At 66.3% G+C, this 23,499-nt stretch overlaps 2 protein-coding genes and 1 long non-coding RNA gene across 5 annotated transcripts; 1 reads left to right on the top strand and 2 right to left on the bottom strand.

Annotated features, from left to right (window-relative positions):
- Positions 1-3,669: 3,669 nt before the first annotated feature.
- ALG12 (ALG12 alpha-1,6-mannosyltransferase) lies at positions 3,670-11,725 on the bottom strand. Of its 3 annotated transcripts, none has more exons than XM_026019757.2 (10): positions 11,516-11,725; positions 8,544-8,765; positions 8,338-8,470; positions 7,175-7,348; positions 6,575-6,769; positions 6,036-6,139; positions 5,533-5,756; positions 4,422-4,591; positions 4,257-4,332; positions 3,670-4,141 (listed from the first exon to the last, which is right to left on the bottom strand). In XM_026019757.2, the coding sequence occupies exons 2-10, from the start codon at positions 8,709-8,711 to the stop codon at positions 3,910-3,912; spliced, it is 1,476 nt and encodes a 491-aa protein (XP_025875542.1). In that variant the 5' UTR covers positions 8,712-8,765; positions 11,516-11,725; the 3' UTR covers positions 3,670-3,909. The 3 variants fall into 3 exon arrangements, with proteins under 3 accessions (XP_025875542.1, XP_025875543.1, XP_025875541.1); XM_026019758.2 differs by having other exon boundaries at positions 11,460-11,563; XM_026019756.2 differs by having other exon boundaries at positions 11,320-11,540.
- Positions 11,726-11,784: 59 nt separating this feature from the next.
- CRELD2 (cysteine rich with EGF like domains 2) lies at positions 11,785-19,680 on the top strand. Its single transcript, XM_026019807.2, has 10 exons — positions 11,785-12,141; positions 12,952-13,034; positions 13,425-13,535; positions 13,872-13,963; positions 14,628-14,804; positions 15,979-16,074; positions 16,727-16,810; positions 17,529-17,624; positions 18,019-18,165; positions 19,403-19,680. Exons 1-10 carry the CDS (start codon positions 11,800-11,802, stop codon positions 19,450-19,452), a joined length of 1,278 nt encoding a protein of 425 aa, XP_025875592.2. The 5' UTR covers positions 11,785-11,799; the 3' UTR covers positions 19,453-19,680.
- Positions 19,603-20,757, bottom strand: LOC140595830 (uncharacterized). The gene is made up of 2 exons (XR_011997718.1): positions 20,619-20,757; positions 19,603-19,781 (listed from the first exon to the last, which is right to left on the bottom strand). It is a non-coding gene; the product is annotated as an uncharacterized lncRNA (long non-coding RNA).
- Positions 20,758-23,499: the final 2,742 nt, after the last annotated feature.

Below are 23,499 nucleotides of genomic sequence, written 5' to 3'. Positions count from 1 at the left end.
CCATTAATGTAATCCATCAGAGAAAAAAGCACATGATCATAATGGATGCAGAAAAACCATCTGACAGAGATCCCTGGGTGGCGCAGCGGTTTGGCGCCTGCCTTTGGCCCAGGGTGCGATCCTGGAGACCCAGGATCGAATCCCACGTCGGGCTCCCCGTGCATGGAGCCTGCTTCTCCCTCTGCCTGTGTCTCTGCCTCTCTCTCTCTCTCTCTCTCTGTATGATTATCATAAATAAATAAAAATTAAAAAAAATATCTATCTTTAAAAAAAAAAAAGAAAAACCATCTGACAAAATCCAACACCCATTCACGATCAAAGATCAAAGTGCTCAGTAAACTAAGCCTAGAGGGCATTTCCTCTCTCTCCACTCCTTCCTTCAAATCCCAAGTCATTTTGTGGACACAAACAAATCAATTTTGAAGCTTGTATAGAGAAGTAAAAGACTCCCACGACAGAATGCTGAAGAAGAACAAAGGTGGAAGACCGTCATTACCTGACTTCAAGACTCACTATAAAGCTACAGTTAGGACAGTGTGGTTTCGGCAAAAGAATATACATGGGACAAAATAGAGAGAGCGCGCCTAGATAGACACGTCCATAAATCCAGTTAACTGACCTTTGATAAAGGAGCAAAGACAACACAATAAAGCAGAGATAGTCCCTTCTCCTAATGGCGCTGGAACAAGTGGACATCCACTCAGGGGGAGAAAAGAACCTAGGCACAGACCTACCCCCTTCATAAATATTCACATGAACTAAGTCACAAACCTAAATAATCGCAAAACTATAAAATTCCTAGAAAGTAGTGTGGAGATGACTTTTTAGATACAACACCAAAGAGAGAACTGATGGCTAGATTTTGTTAAAATTAAAATTCTCTGCTCTAGGGACGCCTGGGTGGCCCAGCAGTTGAGCATCTGCCCTCAGCCTAGGGCGTGATCCCAGGGTCCTGAGATCGAGTCCCACATCGGGCTCCCCGCAGGGATCCTGCTTCTCCCTCTACCTCTGTCTCTGCCTCCCTTTGTGTCTCTCATGAGTAAATAAATAAAATCTTTAAAATAAAAATTCTCAGTTCTAGAAGGACAACGTCAAGAGAACAAGATATACCACAGACGGGGAGGAAACATGTAAAAGACATATCTGATAAAGGGCCATTGTCCAAAATACACAAAGAACCCTTAAAACTCAACAATAAGGAAACAATTCCATTGAAAATCAGTTTTAAAGGTGTCACCGAACAGCAGTGACGTACAGATGGCAAGTCAGCATCACATCGCGCACACCCGGCAGGTGCACGTGAACACAAGAGACGCCGCTGCACACCTGTTGGAAGGGCCAGAACGTAGGACATGGACAATGCCAGGGGCTCTGCCCATGGGCACTGGAGCACAGAGGGACTGTAGGGGGGTCATGGAGGGGCGCAGGGCGGCCGCAGGGAGGCGCCTGGCTGCTTCCTACAAAGCCACCCATACTCTACGTCGGCCCGGCGGCCGTGCTCGGTACCCACACGAAGGAGCTGGAGCCTCATGGCCCCAGAGGCTGCGCACGGATGTTTACAGTGACTTTGGTCACATCTGCCAGCGCCTGAAGCGCACACGTTCGGTCTGTGACTTCAAATCCCTGCGGCGTCGGTGGCTTGGGTGTGCGGCCAGCCCTGGCAGCAGGATAAATTTGGGCCACCCCTCCCATGAACAGAGGCAAACGCCAGCGGATCCCAAGTCTCCGTGCAGAAGCAATGCGAACAAGAGCCCAGAAGGTGCCAGCCGTGGAGCCCGAGGGTGGGACACAGGCCATGAACCCAGCCGCACACGGGAACGTGAACCTGCAGAAAAGTGCCTGGGAAAGCGCTTCGTGATCAGAACACAGACGACAAGGGAGGAAGTGACCTGTGGCCTGGGACAGAAAGGGTCAGCACCCCCAGCAACTGAAGAGTTTTCATAACATGGAGGGGAAGTGCCCCAAGTGCACGGAAAACAGACCAAAGGCGGACAGACCACTGACCACACTGGACGGTGCTTGATCCTGTTAGATGTTCACCTTCCTCTGAAGACACAAAGAAGCGTCCCGAGACACCGCCGCTCAGGCATAAGAGCAGCTGGGTCAGGGCCGGCCCTGCAGCCCCGGAGGGGTACCGCTGAGCCACACGGCACCCACGTGCAGCCCCACTCCCAGGGGCACAGCATGAGAAAACACGCGTGAGGCCATGCACACGGTGGCCAACAGCCGCGTGGCTCCAGGAAGGGGAAGCCTCGGGTCCAACGAGGGGCTCAGCGGGCTCCCAGGGAGGACGGAACCCAGTCCACGCAGGTCTGCTCGTCTTTTTTTTTTTTTTTTTTTTTAATTGATTTATGATAGTCACACAAAGAGAGAGAGGCAGAAACACAGGCAGAGGGAGAAGCAGGCTCCATGCACCGGGAGCCCGATGTGGGATTCGATCCTGGGTCTCCAGGATCGCGCCCTGGGCCAGAGGCAGGCGCCAAACCGCTGCGCCACCTAGGGATCCTGGGTCTGCTCATCTTCACGGGAAGGAGGGAAAAGCCAGGCAGCAGTGACTCGAGTCACAACACTTGGAGGGGCTGTGGTGGAAGCGATGCCCCAAGCATGCTCTGGGAGCAGCTGCCACTTCTGGAAGCAGCTCACCCTCCCCACGCGGGCGGAAGGCAGATCCTGGGCCACACGGGGAGGAGACGCCACGGAGCCAAGGCCGGCCTGTGCACCTGTGGCCTGGGGCACGGACCTGGGGCACCTGCAGCCAACAGGCAGACACGGACTCCGCGGTGGCTGGTCGCTCAGGGGACAGGAGGCGGGGGGCAGCACACCCCACAGAGATGGGGACCCAGAGCTGCAGGTGTCCCAGAGGCGTGTGCAGGCATGCCCACCCCTTGCGCGTCCAGAGGGGTCCGGGAGCAGACGTCCCCGGCCTCGGTGTCCACAGCCGCTCCCCGCAAGAAGCAGGGCCCTTCAGCCGCTGACCTCCGGGCAGACGGGGAGGCCCGAGAGCCTTGGCGGCAGGCAGGGAAGCAGCTATGAGGGGGCCCGGGGAATCAGGTGTGAGCCAGCCACCACCCGGACCGACAAGTTTGCACACTGAGGAATCACAAACGGGTGCTAAATGCCAATGATGCATAAATAATAAACACGGCGGACAGACAGAGGAACGGGAGAGGCAGGGCTGGCTCGCAGGCATCAGCTGGCAGGCAGGAGGGGCCACCCGGGCTCCGCAGGAACCATCCGCGCACCCCGGAGAGGCCGCAGGAGGTCCCCCCGGGGCTGTGTCCACACACACACTGCTCGTTGGCTGCAGTGGACCACGGCCAGGCCACAGGCAGAGCTCTCACCGGCCCAGAGACATGGCCTTTCCTTAGGGGAGTGCCAGGTGTGCACGTGTGTGTGTGCGTGTCAGCACGTGCGTGATCGTAGTACACGTGATGTGTCCACATGTCAGTGCACATGATGCCCGTGCATGTGGGAGCTGAGTACGTGCGGGGTGATGCACGTGCGCAGCCACACCCTCCCCGTGTGCTGTCCCCGGGCCCGCTGGTATTAGACGCGCTCAGTACGTAATAACCAACGTGTGCTCCTTCAACAAAGCGTAAAGGTGCCAAGGTCATCACTTGAAACACGACCTGGGAGTCTGTGCAGTATCACCTGTCGTACGATCTCCGCTAAGGAAACACATATATTTATTCGCAGCCCCTCTGGATCCCTGGAGCCCCATGTGCGACGGACCAGGTGCACCTGTGCCCGCAGAGTCCTCCCGCGAACTCACGGACCTCCTGTGGGGTGCGCTCCTTAGGCGGGGGGGCAGCCACGAGGTCGGGGCTGCAGAGGAGCGGGGCCTGAGCCCTGGGTCCCACCGTCCCGCACGTGGTCCCATCTGCCAGGACACCGAGGAGCCCTGAGGCCTCAGGACGGCCCACGGCGTCTCTCCAGGAGCACCAGCCTTGTCTGCAGGTTGATGTCGAGGGGGGGCAGCCTGCTGAGGTTCAGACTCACCCCCGTGGTTCCTGGGACACTGGCCAGGACGCGGTGCGTGTCCCTGTAGAGCGCCAGGTGCGCGGGGGCCGCCTCCATGAGGAGGTGCGTGTAGGCCAGCAGGTGCCCCGACCCGGGTCGCAAGTCTTCCCTCTTGTCGTACCTACAAGGTCAGAGCGTGGCCGTCGACCGTGGGCCCCACGCGGCTCCCAGAGCCCAGCTGCCCCCGGGGAGCCGCGCATGGCTGCGGGAGGAGCGCCCAGGGGGTAGCAACGTACCTCCAGGCACCGTTCACTTCTAGAAACCGAGACACGCCCGTCTGCGCCGCGGCCACGTCGATGTGCAGCGCGACATCTGCAGACGACCACGTGCACCTGCTGAGAACCGCGAGCCGCGCCCGAGCCACACCGGAGCTGCCCCGGCCCCAGCCGCCCAGCACCCACCTGTCCCGGGGGCCACCAGCTGGTGCAGCTTGTGCATCGCCACGCCGCCGGGGTAGTTGAAGTGGGACACGTACAGGGCTGTGGCTGAATAGGTGGCATTCACCGCGAGGTGTCCGATCACCAGCACGGAGCCTGCTTTATACAGCCAGGACTTCCTGTAGTTGTTCAGCCTGGAGAGAGCGCCATGCGTCTCACGGGAGGCTGCGGCACATGGACGCCGCCATCCACCCTCACGGTCACCGTGGGCCCCGATCGCCACGGGGACGTGGTCGTCGGGGAGGGTGGGGGAAGTTCCTCTGTCCAACTCCACCCAACTGCCGACTTAAAGTTCATATTACATTTCCAATCATCTCCGGTTATCGCTCATGTCCAGGTTGGAGGGCAGACCCAGCCCAGGCGCGGCCCGGTTTGTACGGGAAGCGGAGGGCACAGGGCCACCGCTGCCCTGGGAGCCTGGAGGGACCTCAAGGCTACCAGACCAGGCTGCTTCCTGCCCATCCTCCGCGGAAGACTGGCAGCTCCCACCCCAGCACAGACAGCAAGCCACTGCCTCAGCCCATGGCCCACTGCGGATGCGGCCCCGCAGCACCACCACGGCTCCCGGGCACCCTGTTGTCAGGCCCTCGTTCTAGGCTGGGCCATCTCCTGCCCTCGGTAACACCCACACCCCCTTGTGGCCGTGGGCCCGGAGCACTTCCCTGTCCCTCCCAACCATCCCTGTCCCTCCCAACCACTCCAACCCTCTCTGACCTTCCCCGACGCCCCCAAAACCCCCGACATTCCCCGACGCCCCCCACAACCCTCCCAACCACCCCTGACCCTCCCTGAACTTCCCTGACCCCTCCACCTGTCACACGGCCCGTCCCGCTGAGCTCCCTGCTCTGGCCCGAGGATCAGGTGACCCTGTGAGTGTCCTCCCAGAGCAGCGCAGCTGTGTGTACACGGGCCCATGAACCACACACTGACCCATCGGCGGGCCCAGGGCGGCCCCTCCCGACCCCGCGGCCCTCCTTCACCCGGGCGCCCGCTCGGACCCATCTTTTCACCCGAACGCCTTCCCCAAGGGCCCGTGGCGTGGGCCATGGCCACCGAGGGACAGCGGAGGACTCACAGGCAGGCGCAGCCCCGGGCGGCCACAATGTTGAGCACAGGGAAGGTGTAGATGACGAAGCGCAGCTCCTTGTGCGGGAGCAGCGAGTACAGGGCCACAAAGCCCAGAGACAGGAGCAGCAGCACCAGCGCCCGCCTGTCCACGGCGCCCAGGGGCACGAAGAACAGGCTGCAGCCCAGGCCGCGGGGCAGGGCCGAGTAGAAATACCACAGCAGCGGAGAGGTCTTGGGTGGGACGGTTAAGGAGGCCACACGCCAGCGAGTCACCCGTCAGCATGGTCATGCGGGGGCGGGGGGTACAGCACCTGGGACTCCCAGCCTCGCCAGGTGGCCAGCCCAGCCCTCCCCCTCCCCCAGAGGACAGCTGGTCCCAGGGCGTCCACAAGCCGCTGCAGCGTCACTGAAGACCATCTGGTGGCTGAGGCGGAATGGAGCGTCCAGGGGCAGGTGCCAGCCGCGGGGGAGCGGGGGGCCACCGGGGACGCCCACACATGGGAAGGATACGCCCCAGTTGGAGCTTTTGTTCAGGACCGTGTTGTACCAAAGCACCTTTCCCTCTGGCCACACGAGGTATCGCCAGAAACAGGAGTCCACGGCCACCGTCAGTCCTGGGAGACACAGGAGACCCTTAGAAAGAACTCAGCCCCCAGCCGCTCGGACCCCTCTCGGACCCCACTGCTGCCGGGTGAACGGCAGCCCCGGGGGCCCCGGACCTATCAACGGGCTGCAACGTGGCCCCAAGGCACCTGCTTCACCAGGAGGAGCTGGCGCCTGGGGCCTGGTGTCCCCAGGAGAGCGGGGCCCCCGCAGAGCTGGTGCAGGGACCGGCCACCCCACCCCCACCTGGATATGAGGCCCAGGGCAGAGGGTGGGGAGCAGGTGGGGGTGGTCAGAGGCCCCGAGGAGGAGCCGGTTCACGGTGTAATGCCACTGAGCATCAAGGAGCTTTCACTTAATAAAACAACCCTCCCCGCATCTCTCCCTCCTCCTGGCAGCACACAAAGCGCAGCTTCGGGCGGACGCGCCCCCGCGGCCCCACTCACCCAGGCAGAGCGCCCCAGCCGGGAGGGCGCAGCGCAGGGCCTTGGCAACCGTCAGCCTCCGGGTGCCAAGCAGGAGCAGCAGCGCAAGGCCCAGGAAGACGCTCAGCTCGGCTCTGAACACGAGGATGGCGAAGGCCGACAGCCGGATGAAGCGGGCCCACCTCAGCTGCAGCCAGGCCGCCAGGGCCAGCAGGACTGCGAGACACGGCCGCTGACTCCCGCCACGGGCGGCTGTGCCCCACATGCCCCAGCCCACCCCGTACCCTGGCCTCCCTCTCCGCCTCCCCCAGCCCCCCCCACCCCACGCCCCCCGACTGCGGTCGGCCCCCAGGCACGGTGACCCCAGGCGCACACCATCCACCGTCTCCCATACTCCTCGGGGCGCCCAGGGCCACCTGCCGGCCAGAAAACCTTTCCAGGAGACCCAGGCCCCAGCCGAGAGCTAGGAAGGCACCTCAGCACGGCAACAGAGGGACGCCCTGGCCCTCGCCACAGGCCAGCCCATCCTCGGCCTTCCCCGCCTGGTGGGAAGCAGCTCTCGTCAGGCAGACGCACCCCTGACGGTCGCCCCTTCACCAGCGCGGCTCGGCAGCTACCTACCCACGGGCAGGGCCAGCACGTTGGGGAGCGTCCGCGTGCAGTAGAACATGAGATGGAACTGCGTGGCCGTCACCCAGCAGAACATGGTGGCCACCGTGGCCCCAAACTGCCGCCTCACTTCTTTTTGTAAAGTCCAGAGTCCAAAGATCACGCCGAGTCCAAGGACAGCCCTGACTAAACAAACGTGGCAATGTGCATGGCTGGCGGTGAAGAGCCAGACACGGGGGGTCCTGAAAGGCCACTGGCGATGGGGAGTCAGTGCCCAGGTGGCAGCGAAACAAGCCTCGGATGAGGGGAGTGCTCTCTGCTACGGAACATGGACTGGGCGCAGGGAACGGACAGCCTGGGCCTCAGCACCCCGACCCTAAAGCCTCACTGACCGCAGGCCCCGGGGGGCCACGGGCAGGGCAGGCGGTGTCAACAGGTCTGTGTGACCGGCTCAGCATCTCACCGCAGCCTGCGCCACGTGCACGTGACACCCCAGGGCCACGCTGACGGAGGCCTGACGCCCCACACGGCCCCGGAGCTCCTGCCCTGTGTAGCCACCCGGGCGGTGGGGGATCTCCACACACGGGTGGACAGTTGGAGTAGCCAGGAAATCTAGGTCTCGTGGGTGCAGACATGGAAACACAGTGGTTGCTGGCTCAACAAGGAGGTTGCACGGTGATATATACGGGACGTCCTAAATTTGATTTTAAGAGGTATCCACACGCGCACATATAAAGATCCAGGAGGATTCGCACAAGGTGCAACCAGTGGTGACCTCTGGGTGGGGGAAGGGAGGCCTCCGACGCAGACCACTGGTTCCGCGGGGACAGTGGCTTCCAGGGAGACAGGCAGCTCTCTGCGGGGTGCACAGCCCCACAGGTGATGCCACATCTGCTGCCTCTCCCGCTCTCCCACCTGGGGAGGGGCCCCGGAGCCCCCACTTCACCCTCTCCAGAGCAGAAGCAAGATGCGCTCGGCTCGTTGTCCCACATTATGCCCCAGAAAAGGCGCGGTTCGGACCAAGACACCTGCTCCAGACGACCAGGCTGGGTGGCCAAGGATGGCCAGGCATCCGACAGAAGGACACTCCCAAGGGGGGGAGTGTCCACCTGGCTCATGGAAGTCCCCTGATCGCACTCGGTGCCTCCCTCGTCCTCATCGCAAGACCCCCTTACCTACTAGTTGAGAGTAAAACTTGGGCGCTTCCAGCAGGGACAACACGTAGACCACAGGGCTGGAGAGCGCCACCACGGCCAGGGGCCCGAGGAAGGTCCTGGGGACCACTCCGGGAAACTCGAGATGGTCGTACTGCAGGGGGAAGGGGAGGTCAGCGCACGCCCATGGGGATCTTGCATGCGCGCTCTTGCACGCAGGCGCTCACCTTGTCCGTGTCCAGCCGGTGGTAAAGCAGGTCGTGCATGGCCTGCAGGTTGAAGCTCTCCTCCACTTTAGCGTAGGGGCAGGTGATGAGGTGGATGGCGGCGACAGCCACCAGCAGCCCCAGCAGCCGGCGCTGCCGGCCCGCGCCCAACGGCCTCTTCCCGGCCATGGCTCTCCCGCCTCACCCGCCTGCCACACTCATCGGCAGCAGCGCCAGTGGGCCCTGGTGAAAGTGAAAACACAGATGCCTGGTTCACAAGCTCCCCAAGTCAACACCGGGCATCCAGGTGAGAGGCGCGCAGGAACTCTCTAAACCACTACTCTAACGTCTTTAATTTGAACGCATGGAGAAAGTTGAGAGAAATCACGCTCGGGCACCTCCTGCATCTCAGGAGGCTACCCCACGCCCTGAGCTAGGCACCGATCTTTCCAGGAAGAAGGCCGTATTTGCACAACTGAGTCAGCCCTCCCTGTGGCCGGCAGGGTGGGGGGGAGTAGCGGGACGGGGGCTTCAAGACCAGTTACCAAAGAGCACACACTCTTTTCCCAGACCAAGACCCAAGGACGGAAGGGAGTGTCACCGCTTTGTGTCCCTCTTTCTAAAGCGTGAAGTCTGTGAGGCTGAGACCACCGGTCCCCCCGCCCTGGAGGAGGCCTTGGTCAGCAGGGAGCCAGTGTGAAGGAGAGACGTGGCCCACCATCCTGCCGGGCGCCGGGCTGGGGGCAGGCCTGCCTGCTGCCCGGCCATTCCCTGCGCAGCACGTGCGTCACAAGCTACAGAGGGAAGAAACCCAGGCGAACGTGCGCCTGGACCTCACCACACCAGCTACGCGGTCCTTAAAAACACGTTAATGCTTTAACTCCCAGCAAAGCCAAGGAAGCCACAGACATTCACGTACTGTTCTCTGCTCCCCGTGCTGCTGTGAGGGGTGGGGAAGTATAGAAAGAAACAGGAAGCACACACGCAGCAAGTTGTTGGAACGGCTGCCCCAGGTCCGCCAAGACCAGGCCCGTCCCCCAGCACCCACCCTGTGCTGCCTCCCCCAGGATGCTCCCCTGCAGGAAGATGCAAACAGCTGGTGGCGAGCTGCAAGGTGTGGCTGGCCGGTGCCTGTCGCCCCGCAGGACTGGGTGCTCTCCACTGGAGCCCATGTGCAGGGAGGGAGGGCAGGTGAAGGGAGCAGGCAGGTGGGGAGCAGGTGGGGAGCAGGTGCAGGGGGCAGGTGTGTGGAGCAAGTGTGGGAGGCAGCTGAGGGGAGCAGGTGCAGGGCTGCAGACAGAGAAGGAAGTGCAGAAGGGAGTAAGTGGGGGACAGGTGGGGGGGCAGGTGAGGGGAGCAGGTACATGGGTGCAGAAGGAGGAGGGAGTAAGTGGAGGGGCAGGGGGCAGGTGCAGGGATGCAGATGGGGAGGGAGTAGGTGTGGGAGGGCAGGGGGCAGGTGCGGGCCGCCAATGGGTGGAGGCAGCTGCGGGGCAGGAGCGGGGCAGGAGCGGGGCAGGAGCGGGGCCGGTGCGGGGCAGGAGCGGAGCAGGAGCGGAGCAGGTGCGGGCAGGAGCGGGACAGGTGCAGGGCAGGAGCGGGGCAGGAGCGGATCAGGTGCGGGCAGGAGCGGGGCAGGAGCGGGGCAGGTGCGGGGCAGGAGCGGGGCAGGAGCGGGCAGGAGCGGGGCAGGTGCGGGGCAGGTGCCGGGCAGGAGCGGGGCAGGAGCGGGGCAGGTGCGGGCAGGAGCGGGGCAGGAGCGGGGCAGGTGCGGGCAGGAGCGGGGCAGGAGCGGGGCAGGTGCGGGGCAGGTGCGGGGCAGGTGCGGGCAGGAGCGGAGCAGGTGCGGGGCAGGAGCGGGGCAGGTGCGGGCAGGAGCAGGGCAGGAGCGGGGCAGGTGCGGGCAGGAGCGGGGCAGGAGCGGGGCAGGTGCGGGGCAGGTGCGGGCAGGAGCGGGGCAGGAGCGGAGCAGGTGCGGGCAGGAGCGGGGCAGGTGCGGGGCAGGAGCGGGGCAGGTGCGGGCAGGAGCGGGGCAGGAGCAGGGCAGGAGCGGGGCAGGAGCGGGCAGGAGCGGGGCAGGAGCGGAGCCGGTGCGGGGCAGGAGCGGAGCAGGAGCGGAGCAGGTGCGGGCAGGAGCGGGGCAGGTGCAGGGCAGGAGCGGGGCAGGAGCGGGGCAGGAGCGGATCAGGTGCGGGGCAGGAGCGGGGCAGGTGCGGGGCAGGTGCGGGGCAGGAGCGGGGCAGGAGCGGGGCAGGAGCGGGCAGGAGCGGGGCAGGAGCGGGGCAGGTGCGGGCAGGAGCGGGGCAGGAGCGGGGCAGGAGCGGGGCAGGTGCGGGGCAGGTGCGGGGCAGGTGCGGGCAGGAGCGGGGCAGGAGCGGGGCAGGTGCGGGGCAGGTGCGGGCAGGAGCGGAGCAGGTGCGGGCAGGAGCGGGGCAGGAGCGGGGCAGGTGCGGGGCAGGAGCGGGGCAGGTGCGGGGCAGGTGCGGGCAGGAGCGGGGCAGGAGCGGAGCAGGTGCGGGCAGGAGCGGGGCAGGAGCGGGGCAGGTGCGGGGCAGGTGCGGGGCAGGAGCGGGCAGGAGCGGGGCAGGAGCGGAGCAGGTGCGGACAGGAGCGGGGCAGGTGCGGGCAGGAGCGGGGCAGGTGCGGGGCAGGAGCGGGGCAGGTGCGGGCAGGAGCGGGGCAGGAGCGGGGCAGGTGCGGGCAGGAGCGGGGCAGGAGCGGGGCAGGTGCGGGGCAGGTGCGGGGCAGGTGCGGGGCAGGAGCGGGCCGCGAGGCGCCGCACACGGACGCGGCTGACCTGGGCCGGCAGCTGCACGCGGGGCCGCTCGCGGCGGAGGACGCCAACCGCGCGGCCCCGCCTGTCCCCGCCGCGCCGGCTCCGCTCCCGCTCAACACGGACAGACGCCTGGCGGGACCCGAGCGGCCGGCTCCCCTCACCCAAGCCGTGGCTCCCGCGGCCTCGGAGTCCCCGCCGCGCGCCCTGAGAGCCCCACCTCGCCAGCCACCGCGACGTCCCTCGAAGCGCAGCCCCCAGGGGGGCCGGAAGCGGCGCGGCGGAAGCCGGGCGGGGACGAGAGGCCGTTGCCCACACCTAACATGGCCGCCAGGGCCTCGCTCCCGGCGCGGCGCCCCCTGACCGGAGTAAAGATGGCGTCCGGGCGGCGCGCGCGAGGGGCGGGCTCCCTTCGTCTCGCCCCGGCCCCACCCCCTCCTGGCCGGACGCTGACCCGGGGCCCTCCTATTGGTCGCTTCTCGTGGCGAGCCCGGATTGGGCCACATGGGGACGGAGTGGGGGCGCCCGGCCAATAGCGGCGCGAGGGCGGCCGGTGGGCGGGACCCCTCCCGGCGCCGTCAAGTAGCCCCGGGAACGGCCGGCTCCGCGGAGCGCTGGGCGGCGGGTTCCCGCTGGACTTGGGCCCTCCTGCGGCCGCGTCCTGCGCAGCGCTGCCCGCTTCGGCCCGCCATGCGCCCCCCGGCCCCGGCCCCGGCCCCGGCCCCGGCCCCGGCCGCGCTGGGGCTGCTGCTGCTGCTGCTGCTGCCGCCGCCGCCGCCCGGTGCGGCCGCCAAGAAGGCGACGCCCTGCAAGCGCTGCCGGGAGCTGGTGGACAAGTTCAACCAGGTGGGCCGCTCGGACCGGGGCGCGGGGCGGGGCGGGGCGCGGGGGCTGGCCTGGGCGGCGGGGCCGGGACGTCAGGGTGGCCCGGGTCTCGGACGCAGGGTGAGCCCGGGGTGGACAGGGTCACCCCGCGATGGACAAGGGTCTCGGACCCAGGGTGAGCCCGAGATGGACAGGGTCACCCTACCATGGACAGGGGTCATGGACCCAGGGTGAGCCCGGGGTGGACAGGATCACCCCGCCATGGACCCGGGACACGGACCCAGGGTGACCCCGGGATGGACAGGGTCACCCCGTGATGGACAAGGATCTCGGACCCAGGGTGACCCCAGGATGGACAGGTTCACCCTGCGGTGGACAGGGGTCATAGACCCAGGGTGAGCCCAGGATGGACAGGGTCACGCTACCATGGACAGGGGTCATGGACCTTGGGTCACCGTGCGATGGACAGGGTCACCCCACCATGGACCCAAGTCACGGACCTAGGGTAAGCCCACGATGCATATGGTCATCCTTTGATGGACCTGGGTCATAGACCCTGGGTCACCGTGCAATGGGCAAAGTCACTCTGCCATGGACCTGGGTCAAAGACTCAGGGTAAGCCCGGGATGGACAGGGGTCATGGACCCAGGGTCGCCCTGCGATGGACAAGGGTCACCTTGTGATGGACTCCAGGTCATCCTGGTGATGGACCCGGGGTCACCCAACAGTAAATGGCATTGTCCCCACAGTGGACTAAGAGTGACTCCTGTGGTGGACAACGGATGTGTGGCGGCAGCAGCAGAGCCCCGTGCCCACCCTCTCTCCTCGCAGGGAATGGCGGACACCGCGAAGAAGAACTTCGGTGGTGGGAACACAGCTTGGGAGGAAAAGACGCTGTCCAAGTACGAGTTCAGGTGGGTGCCGTTACCCCGGCTCTGGGCAGCCCAGCTTCGGCGCTGGACACGTTCCCGTGAATGTTGTCACCCACGTGGACGACAGACACACAGAAGGGTCCCTTCGGTGAGGTCACCTGTGCGCTGGCCCCTACACGGCCCTTTGCTTCCACACTTGTCCCCCTGCCCCCTCCCCGCACAGCCAAGGGGACTGAGTCCCACCCCCTCACTCTGACCCCCACCCCAAGTCCCGACTCTGCTCGTCCCCAGTGTGTGTGTCGAGGGTCTTTTTTCACCGAAGTGCCACCATCCTTCCGGCGTGGCACCAAGCGGGGCCTCGGGATGTCCCTGTGGGGTGACGCCGACGCCCTGGGCTCGCCTCCGTGCGGGGCTGACGGGCTTGCGTTTCAGTGAGGTCCGCCTGCTGGAGATCACGGAGGGCCTGTGTGCCAGCAGTGACTTCGAGTGCCACAGCCTGCTGGAGGAGCACGAGGACCACCTGGAGGCCTGGTGGCTGCGGCTGTGAGTGCCCCCATGCCCCCCGCGCCACAGCCTGCCTCCCATAGCTCCAGCCCCACTGCTCTCCCCCGGGTGTTCGTTGAAACTAGCATTTGTGACTTAGTTTTTAGTTTATAAATTTGCAATACTTTCAAAATTAGGAGAGCTTGCCCGTGCTCCCTCGGTCCTTGTTATGTTCTGCGGCAGCTGCAGGCGGGTGGCACCTGGAGCACCTGCTCGCTCCTAGACGGGCGCCCCCTGAGGCTGGGACACGCTGGGGCACATGCTGTCACACACCGCGTTTTTGTTTTGAAGAAATCTGTCACGTAAGCTTCAACAACCACATTTTTAATTCCTCAGGAAGAAGGAGTATCCCGATTTATTTGAGTGGTTTTGTGTGAAAACGCTGAAAGTTTGCTGTTCCCCAGGAACATATGGGCCACACTGCCTCGGTACGTTGTCAGGGCATCTCAAGTGTCCTCCGTCGTTCCCGGTGTCTGGGTGCTGAGTCCAAGGTGGGCAGAAGCACGGCTGGCACCGGGGGCACCACCCGCACTAAGCCCTGGGGCTGCCGCGGCCCTGCCACCGTCCCCGCGGGGCCTCTTCCCTGGGCTGGGCAGCCCTGAGTGTCCGAGCCAGCCCTGCTGCCCTCGCAGGGGCTTCCGCGGCCCCAGCCCGGCCCTGTGCACGGAGGAGCCGAGCCCCGCGTGTGTGAGGCCAGGGGCAGGGGCGTCTGTCGGGTGGGAAGCGTCACCTGCTGAAGCCAGGCTCTCCTGTGAGAAGGTGCGCGCAGAACCAAAGCCACGGTTTGCCGCGGGCACCATGTCCAACCACAGAGGCCGGCTGGTGATGTCTTGTTCTCCCACCGCGGCCCTGGCTGTCCTCACGGCCCCAGCCGCGGACCCCAGCGGGTCACCCCACGCACAGCCCTGCGCCCGCCTGCGCTCCCCAGAGGATCGTAGTGACTCGGGCAGGAAGCAGGGTGTGTGTGGACTTGAGAGCGAGACCCACAAGCTGCCCTGGGTGGGAGCAGGGGGCCGAGCGAGGTGCCACTCCCTGTGAGGCGATGTGTCCCTGCCTGCGGGCGTCTGAGTGGCAGGTGTGTGTCGCCCACAGCGTGCCAGGGCGGCTCCGAGAGGCCGTGCAGTGGGAATGGGCGGTGCAGCGGGGACGGCAGCCGGCAGGGGAACGGGTCCTGCCAGTGCCACCCTGGCTACCAGGGGCCCACGTGCACCGACTGCATGGATGGCTACTTCAGCTCGCTGAGGAACGAGACACATAGCATCTGCACAGGTACATTGGCGGCGCCCGCTGAGCAGCCGGGTGGGCACAGGGCCCCCTTCCTGCAGCTGCCAGCGCCCCCGCACACCAGAAGCACAAGCAGGCCCGGGGTGCTCTTGCCTCCTGTCTGAACAACCCCGGGAGGAAACAGTGGGTCCCCTTCCCCTGGCATCCTCCAGAAAAGGACAGGGCAGGTGGACGGGGAGGACACAGCCTCCAAGTCACATGCTCACTGCTTCGGGGTGACCCGGTCCTGCATGTCTGGGTGGAGGTGTGTGCTGGGCTGCAGCTGCGTGGGCAGGATGGCCCAGCCGCAGGGTGCGGGGAGCGAGCAGAGGCGGCCCCGGCCCCCGGCCCCACACAAGGTGCTAGAGCACGGTCAGGAAGGAGCGCACCTGCGGCCCCGTGCTGTGACCTCCTGCCCCCATCCCCTTAGGAAGACATGTGGCCTCTGCAACCGGGCACCGGGCCAGGTGGGCCCCCCGGCCCCATGCTCCGAGGTGGCCTGGCCGGCCCTGGGCTCCCCTCGGTCGGGGCTGCACGTGGCCCCGTGTGGTCCTGCATGCAGAGCCCCGTCCGCTGTGAGTGAGCACGCTGGACGTGGGGCGGGCGCTGCCGTGCCTCCTGTCGGGGCCAAGGCCCAGGGGCAGCGACGTGGGCACATGGAGGTTGCGATGCCTGGAGGACGGCGTACACGGCACCCTTCTGGCATTCTCTCTTCGGTTCTCCCGATGTCGGGAGACTCCTTGGCATCCCCGACTGTGTTTAACCCCACATCAGGGCCGGGCCCCGGCCTGCGGCCCTCGGAGCTTCCGTGCAGGATGTGCGCAGGTTGCTGGGCAGGCCGTGGCCTCTGCCTCGGGCACCCGTCCCTGCCTGGCCTGGGATGTGGGGGCGTGTGGGGCATGCTGGGCGGGGCCGTGTCCATGGAGCGACCGGAAGGGGCGCAGGAAGCCCGCTTGGTGGTTTTCTCGTTAAGCTCAGAGATCTTGTGAATCACAAGGCTCCACTTTTCTGTTGTTGAATGAAGTTTGTTTTCTTGGGGTTTCTTTTCTTACTCATATTGGGTTTTTGTTTTCATCGTGCGGAAGGTAAATTCCTGATTTCTGAAGTGACCTCTGTGTCGCATGGGTTACTGAGAACAGGGTTCATGCGTGCTCACGGGTGTCCCTCCCCCGCCTTCCAGCCTGTGACGAGTCGTGTAAGGAGTGCACGGGCCCAACCAACAGGGACTGCAGCCAGTGTGCCGCGGGCTGGGTGCAGGAGGACGCCGCCTGCGTGGGTGAGGCCGGGCGGGCTCTGGGTGGCCTCTCCTCTCCTCCTCCACCCCCGCCCCACTCTCCTCTCCCTCTCCCGTCCTCTCTCCCCCTCCCATCTCCACGAATAGGCAGGCCTGCTGGTGTGCAGGCAGGGAAACCGAGGCACGGGCCCCCCTTTGGCCTGGAGAGCCGTTCGGTGGGCTCAACGGCCACAGTGCCTGCCCGGTCCAGCCAATGAGTGGGGAGGTGGGCCTTCCTGATGCACACCCAGCCGCGGGGTTCGGGCCCTGGGCCCCGCCCGCCCAGCCTGGTGGCCACCGCGCCCTCTCCTTGGCACCCAGTGGCCCCGGGGAGGCCTGGGGGCAGCAGGAGGAATGGCCGGTGGAGCCAGGCTGCCCTTAGGCCCGTGGGGGGCAGGCTCCTTCCTGGGGTCTGGTCCCGAGGGTGGTTGTGGCCCTGACACTGACCTGGAGCCACGCGAATCCACGCGGAAGCATGAGACTGTCCTGTGCCTGCTGGGGGTCCCTTGTGGGGGCCGCGCCCCCGGCCCCCCTCCCAGCCCCCGTCACCCCTGTGCAAGGGAGAGCCGTGGCCGAGGGTCGTGTCCAGTCACTGCCCGCGTCCTCCGTGAGGTGGCCGGGGGTCTGTCCTCATGGCCGTGCTGCTGTGTTCCAGATGTGGACGAGTGTGCGGCAGACACACCGCCCTGCGGCGACCAGCAGTACTGCGAGAACACCAACGGCTCGTTCGTGTGCAAAGGTGCGTGGTGGCTGGTGGGCAGTGGGCGGGGCCGGGCCTCACCGCGGGCTCCAGGCGCTCTCCCCATGTTAAGACGTGTGAGGGGCACCGACTGATAGACGTTTGCTGTGCAAAATCAGAAAATTCAGATATGTTGAAAAGCAAGTAACTTTTAAAGCTCCAGTTTCCTCCATCCGTCATTTCATGCCGCTCGCCGTCCCCGCTGCCCTCCCCGGCAGGCCCTGTCCCCATGTCACATCACGGCTCTGGGGCACCCACAGTGTGCCGCGCTCTCCAGCTGGCTGTGTTGCTGGAGGTTTGGCTCAGGCCGGTTTCCCACAGCCAAGACTCTGGGTCCTTCCTTGTTTCCTTAGCGGAGTCTCCAAACTGCTCGGGAGTGTGGACGGTAGGGCCGCAGCGTCCCCGGAGGTGGTGACCGGCCACTCTGACCGCGAGGCCTCGCCTGTGAGCGTCCCGCGTTGTCCCGTGTGTCCCTCCTGAGCTGCTCACAGTGTCCCCACTGTGAGGTGACTGGGGAAAAGCTGCCATGTGGACGCTGGCTTCAGCAAGACGGTCTGCGGGGGCCCTGCGGCCTGCGGTCACAGCTCCGAGGGCACACGGCACACGTCACTGGACCATGCGCAGATGTCGGGGATGCGCAGATCCTCACGCAGCGGGCTTCTGACCCATTCTGCTCATGGGAGGTGGTCCGATGTTCTGTCTCTCCCTTTGTTTCTAGAATGTGATGCTACATGTGTGGGCTGCACGGGGAAGGGTCCCGGGAGCTGTAAAGAGTGCATTTCCGGCTACAGCAGGGAAGGTGGCCAGTGCACAGGTCAGTGCACTGCACTAAGGGGTCGGGGCCGGGGGGCATGGACTCCAGCACTCCCTGTGGGGTGGGGGCGGCAGGCTCTGTCCTGTGGCCCCCAGGGGTGCGCGGTCCTGGTGACCCTGTGGCCTGAGACTCTGCTCCGGCCCCCCACCCAGGCCCCCGTGGCCACTGAAACCGCTTGGAAAGGGGCGGTGGGCAGACACCCCCTGCGTGAGCAGCCCCGGGCCCAGCTGCACACCCACCCCTGCCGCCCCTGCCCGCCAACCACCCGACCTAGAGCCTCCCTGGATCCTGCCCCGAGCCCTCCCCGGTCTCTGTGCTCCCCACGTGGGAGCAAACCAGGTGAGCTTGTGCCCGTGATGGGCCAGGCAGCCACACAGCACAGCCCTTCTTGCAGACGTGGACGAGTGCGCGGGCGTGGAGAGTGTGTGCATGCGCCACAACGAGAACTGCTACAACACTCCCGGGAGCTACGTGTGCGTGTGTCCCGATGGCTTCGAAGAGACAGAGGACGCATGTGTGCCCATGCAGACCCCAGGCATCGGTGAGTGGCGCGGCTCTAATGGGCGTGCGCGGGCACTCCCAGCTCAGGAATCACCCCAAAGACAGCCCTCGGGGTTGACATGCCCACCCGACAGGAGGGGCCGCACGGAGACTCAATAACCGCGGGGTTAGCAGGCGCCCAGGGCCCTGAGGGCAGGAGCCTCGGTCTCTGCCGGCCACTGTCGGTGTCAGCTTTCCCTGGGCATGGCTACACCCCTCTGGTCTCTGCCTCTGTCCACACACCTCCCGGGGCCTCTGTGTCCACGTCCTAATTTCCCTCTTCCTACGTGGACGCCAGCTGTTGGATGAGGACTCACCCCTATGACCTCCTCTTATCTTGTCCGTCTGTAAAGAGCCTGTTTTCACATGGGATCCACTTCACAGCTACTGGGGATCAGGACGTCAGCATGTTGGGGGGGGGCACAGGTCTTCCCGGGACAGAAGTGTGAGAATGTGGAGCAGCGGGGTAGTGTCAACAAAGCACCGATGAAGAATCTTACTGAACAACTGCCCCGACACTGACTTCAGGAGCTTCCTGATCCCAGCAAGGATGGGGCAGGCAGGGCAGGGCAGGGGCTGGCAGGGTGGGCAGGGCAGGGGCGGTGAGGGCTGGGGCAGGTGGGCAGGGCAGGGGCTGGCAGGGAGGGGAGGGCAGGGCAGGGCCAGATGGGCAGGGCAGGGGCAGGGAGGCCAGGGCTGGGCCAGGCAGGCAGGACAGGGCAGGGTGGGCAGGACAGGGGCAGCCAGGGCTGGGGCAGGTGGGGAGGGCAGGGCAGGGGCAGAGCAGGGCTGAGGCAGGCAGGGCAGGGGCAGGGGTAGGGGCAGGGAGGACGGCTGGGGTGGGGAGGGCTGGGGCAGGCAGCAGGGCAGTGGCAGAGAGGGCAGGGAGGGCAGGGCAGGTGCAGAGCGAGGTTCCTCTGAGGAAGCCCTGGAGCCAAGAACAGGGAGGAATGAGCGGGTAGCAGGGCCACAGCCACCTGTGCCCCCACAGCCCTGGGGCCCACCCCGCCCGCCCATCCCTGCAGGTCCCCACTGTCCCCAGCCCTGCTCGCGGCCACCAGGGAGCATCACCAGCTCGTGTCTGTGGGGCGACCCCGCCGTGCCTCCTGCCCGACGCCCGGGGCCGCTGGTCCGTGGGCAGCAACCCCATCGGGACGGGGGTGCTGCCTGGTCCCCCCAAAACCTCCCCCCAGGCCTCTCGAGCCGGGATTTCACCTCCCGCTGTTGTCTCTCCGCAGAGCTCACGGCAGGCCCCACGCAGCCGCTGCCCCCACGGGAGGACTTGTGACGTGCTTCCAGAGCCTGAGCCAGGCCCCCCCTTAAATTATTCACTGAGCCCGGAGCGCTCCTCACCCCTGCCCCGGGGCTGCGGATGGGCAGCTGCCGCCTTGGAAGTCGCTCGTGCCCAGTTGGCCCTTAGAAAAGCTGCAATTCTTGGTTGTTCTTAAACAGATTTGTATATTTTGATACTGTTGTTTATAATAAAATTGACCGTTGAGGGTAGACAGCCACAGAACACGCATCTGCTTCTGGTCTCTCTGCGTTCTCGCGCGCCTCCGCTGACCTCCTTGCCCAGCCTCCATGTCTGGGGGGACCAGGCCAGGCACCCCTGAATTCCTAGAGGGAACATGAGTGGGCAGCCTGCACGGGCGGGGTCTGCTCTTGACCAGGGGCACCTGTTGGGAAGTCTACTGGGGGTGGGGCGGAGAGCACGGTCCTAGCGTAGACCTGTGGTTTGCTTGTGGAGACAGGGTTGGAGAGTCCAGGGCACGTGGCTGGGGCAGGGAACTGGTTCCCGTGGGAACCCAGAGGGTCCTGAGTCCGCGTGGTGGGGTCCCCGGGGCTCTGGGCACGCCCCCCCCCCCCCACGGGCGGCATGCAGCAGGGCAGGGGAGGCCCGTGCTGGAAGTCAGGAACCACGCTGGCTCCCCTGTGGTGCCCTGGGGGCTGTGCCAAGGCCCCACCCTGGGCCAGCAGGTGGCTCTGGGCCTAGGGCGCCCCGTTACCCCCACCCCGTCCTGCTCTGGAACCCCCACTCAGGGCCCCCCAGGGCGGCAGAGCAGCAGCCTGACCCGGACCCCAGAACCCACCAAGGTGGTCTCTCCTCAGGGCCTCTGCACCATCCTGCAGGGGGGAGGGGGGGTGTCTCCGGGGGGCTGGCTCCTCCCCTCCTCCCGTTCCATCCTCCCTGGCCCCCTGGCTGTCAGCTCCCTGCCCCTGCCCCTCGGGTCTGGAGCTGCCTCCCCTGCAAACAGGTGCGTGTTCCCGGCCCAGGCGCGGCCTGCGGTGTGAGTAGCGGCTGGACCGGGGGGCCACGTGGGCAGGAGGGTGGACCTGACCCCAGCAGCTCCTTGCCACCCAAGCGTGGGGCTCTGGGCATAGGCGGGGCCCGCGGGACCACGGGGTGGGCGGCCCACGTGCACAGGTGGGGGGCCCGGGCGCTGACCGCCATACCTTGGGAGCCCCTCCAGGGGCCCTGGCTCTCTGGGGTTGGGGTGACTCAGTGGAAGCCCCGCTTCTGACGGCAACCCCCGCCCAGGGCCTGCAGCCTCCGCTCCGGCCTGGGCAGCGTCAGGGGCAGCCTGGGCCCCGAGGCGGCGCGGCCAGCAGATGGCGTTGCGGGACCAGCCCAGGGACGCCGTGCGCGGACCCGCGAGGGGCGGGGACGTCCCCAGGAGGGCGGGGTCCCAGGGCAGGCTCTGTGGTGGCCAGGCTGGGCCCCTGAGCTACGGGCAGAGCAGGGACAGGACGCAGTGGCCGCGCCCCCGCCGAGGCCCATGACGCGCCTTCTGCTCCCTCCTCCGCCCCGCGTGCTGCCCGCCAAGGCCCCCAGGGGCACCCGCCTCTCCCGCTGGCCCCTGCCGCGTCCCTGGGGGACCGGACTCGCGCTCAGGGGGCCGGAACGCTGCCCCCTCCGGGGTGTCCTCCTGACAGGTGCCCCGGCCTCCCCCGCTGAGGGCCCTCCATCCACCTGGCCTCCTGCAACGGCACCCCCCGGCTAGAAGCTTCTGGCAGCATGGCGCCAGAGCCCAGCTCACCCACCCCGCCCGCTGGGTCCCTGGGCCTGCGGTCAGCCTGTTGGGGAGGCAGCATCAAGGGGGTCAGAGGCACCAACAAAGTGGCAGCGACCGTCCATCTGTCACCCGCCTCAGGACTTTCCTGCCACCAGCAGACCGCCCGAGGCCACGTCCTCAGGGGGCAACAGGATCCACGCAGGAAGCTGAGGCCGCACCCTGCCCTCCCATACCCCGCACAGACGCCAGCGCGGTCACCCTGTCCCGCAGCGCCCTACCCTTCCCTGTAAAGCCTGCCTGTGTCACCCGCCACTCCCACTGTCCCTGCATGCGGGCCGCGTCCCTCCCGAGGCGCCTTGGCCCACCCTTGCCCGCCCCTCACCCGGCATCTCTGCTTCATTTCACTACCCACCGGATCGAAGCTGACGCGGCCCACGGGCGCCATGCACACCCTCAAACAGGCTGTGGGCGCAGGTGTGCACAGGTGGCCCGGGGGACGCTGGTCACACCCAGGGCTGGGGTACCACAGGCTCCAGGGGGCGGGCCAGCCCGCTGCTCAACACCCCCTGCGCTCAGGCCGCCCGCACCCCCCAAGGCCTCAGGGGTGCGGGTCGCTGGCTGGGCTGTCCTGGGCTCAGCCCGTCTCTGCTGCCCACAGGCCGGCATGTTCTGGGGGGTCGGCATGGGATTCCACATGCCCCCCGGTGCCGCTCCCTGGTGTCCTTGGCCCGGAAACTTTCATGTCCCCCCACCCACAGCCGCCATCCCTATGCCCACACACGTGCTGACCGTCCTGGGCCCACGACTGAGTCCTGCCCCACCTCAGCCGGTCCAGGGGCCCCTGGAGGCTGCAGGTGTGGGCCATGGGGGACACCAGGGCAGGGGTGTCACAGGTCTGAGCCCCGCGTGTGCAGTGTGCTGCCGTTGCTCGTGCCTCCTCTCAAAGCCACGGGGCAGGTCCGAGGCAGCTGCTCTGGGCAGCGGGCCCCATGGGACAATGGCCAGGCCGGCCCGGGCCACCTGCTGCCCCACGGCCCCGCCGGGTGCCTGCTGCAGACCCTACTTAAACCGTCCTGGTGGGGCCATGGGGCACCGGGCCTCCCGTGGCCCAGCTGCCAGGCCCCCTCCTGGTGACGCACGGCCGCCCCATCCCCCGTGTGAGGGCTTCCGGCGAGGTCGGGCCCCTGGGTTCTTCTCGATGAAGGCCCGGGGTACCGGCCACATCCCCCTCACCTGGTCTGATTAACATGGGCTCGCCAGGGTGGGGGACAGGTGCTGCTCTGGGGACGCGTGGCGGGCTTGCATGTTCTCCGACCGGGACGAGGAGAATGCAGCCGGGGTGGCGTCCCTACCGTCGCTGTCCTTCTGGACCCATCCCCTGCCTTTCTTCGCGGTCCGACCGTGGGGTAAACGGAGCTGTGGTGGTAATTAGGTGTCGTCACTCACCCGGGAGATCACGCTGCCCTTCGCTGTTGGCTGGGGACAGTTAGGGACGCTTCCCCCGGGCCATCCATGAGGGTGACAAGGACACGGTGTCACCCGTGCAGTACGTCCACTCTGGGCTTCGGGAAACGAGCGCATGGCGGGCATCAGGGATCGGGCCTGGCTCGGACGGCGTCTGAGGGAGCCCCACGCCAGCAGGTCACCGCGTCACCCAGACCGTGCGTCCAGCACTCCTCAAACCGTGGGGCGTCCCCTCCCGTGTGCAGTTGGGGGCCGCCCGTGGGGAAGGCCGGCTGCCCCCGGAGGCCCCGGCCCCCTTCCACTCCCTGGGCCCTGGGAGGAGACGGCAAAGGACCGCAACCTGCGAGCGGGAGCTCCGGGTCACATGTCCCCGGTCTCCCCCGGGGTGCCCAGCAGTGTCCGGGACCACTGCGTCCCGCTCAGCACGCCGCCCGCACTGCAGGCCCTGGACGACCCCACCCTGCTGCATCCACCTGCCCCTGGCATCACCCTGTGACGGCCGAGCCCGCCGGGAGCCTCCACTGGCTCCCCACGATGCTATGCCTCTCTGCTGTGTCCTCGAGGCCACCTGTGCAGCCCACCCAGCTTCCCGCCCGTCCACAGGGTCTGCCATGGCCGTGTGCTCCCCGCCCCATGCCCGCACCCGCTTGTGGTGGGAGCCGCTGGCCCCGGGAAAGCTCCACGGCACAGGATCTCCCTCCAGCCTGGGATGAGGTGCTGCGTCCTGAGGCCCCTCTGCCCTGCACCGGGCCACCTCGTCCCCAACAGGCCATGACCCTACGTGTTCCAGGAGGGAGGCGAACGGGTCCTGAGAAGTAAGGCTCCTGGTTTCTTGAAGGAAGGCCTGCCGTGAAGGT

This window comes from Vulpes vulpes, chromosome 16, assembly GCF_048418805.1.
Source record: "Vulpes vulpes isolate BD-2025 chromosome 16, VulVul3, whole genome shotgun sequence".
Lineage (NCBI taxonomy): Eukaryota > Metazoa > Chordata > Mammalia > Carnivora > Canidae > Vulpes > Vulpes vulpes.
This window is presented reverse-complemented; position numbering and strand designations above follow the sequence as displayed.

Coding starts and splice junctions, on each gene's coding strand:
- ALG12 (XM_026019757.2), bottom strand. CDS start 8,711: ATGGCCGGGAAGAGGCCGTTGGGCGCGGGCCGGCAGCGCCGGCTGCTG. Junction 6,770..7,174: donor CGTGCTGGCCCTGCCCGTGG/GTAGGTAGCTGC, acceptor CGTGTCTCGCAG/TCCTGCTGGCCCTGGCGGCC. Junction 4,592..5,532: donor GCCCGGGGCTGCGCCTGCCT/GTGAGTCCTCCG, acceptor CGCTCTCTCCAG/GCTGAACAACTACAGGAAGT.
- CRELD2 (XM_026019807.2), top strand. CDS start 11,800: ATGGGGACGGAGTGGGGGCGCCCGGCCAATAGCGGCGCGAGGGCGGCC. Junction 13,536..13,871: donor GAGGCCTGGTGGCTGCGGCT/GTGAGTGCCCCC, acceptor TTAATTCCTCAG/GAAGAAGGAGTATCCCGATT. Junction 16,075..16,726: donor GGAGGACGCCGCCTGCGTGG/GTGAGGCCGGGC, acceptor GCTGTGTTCCAG/ATGTGGACGAGTGTGCGGCA.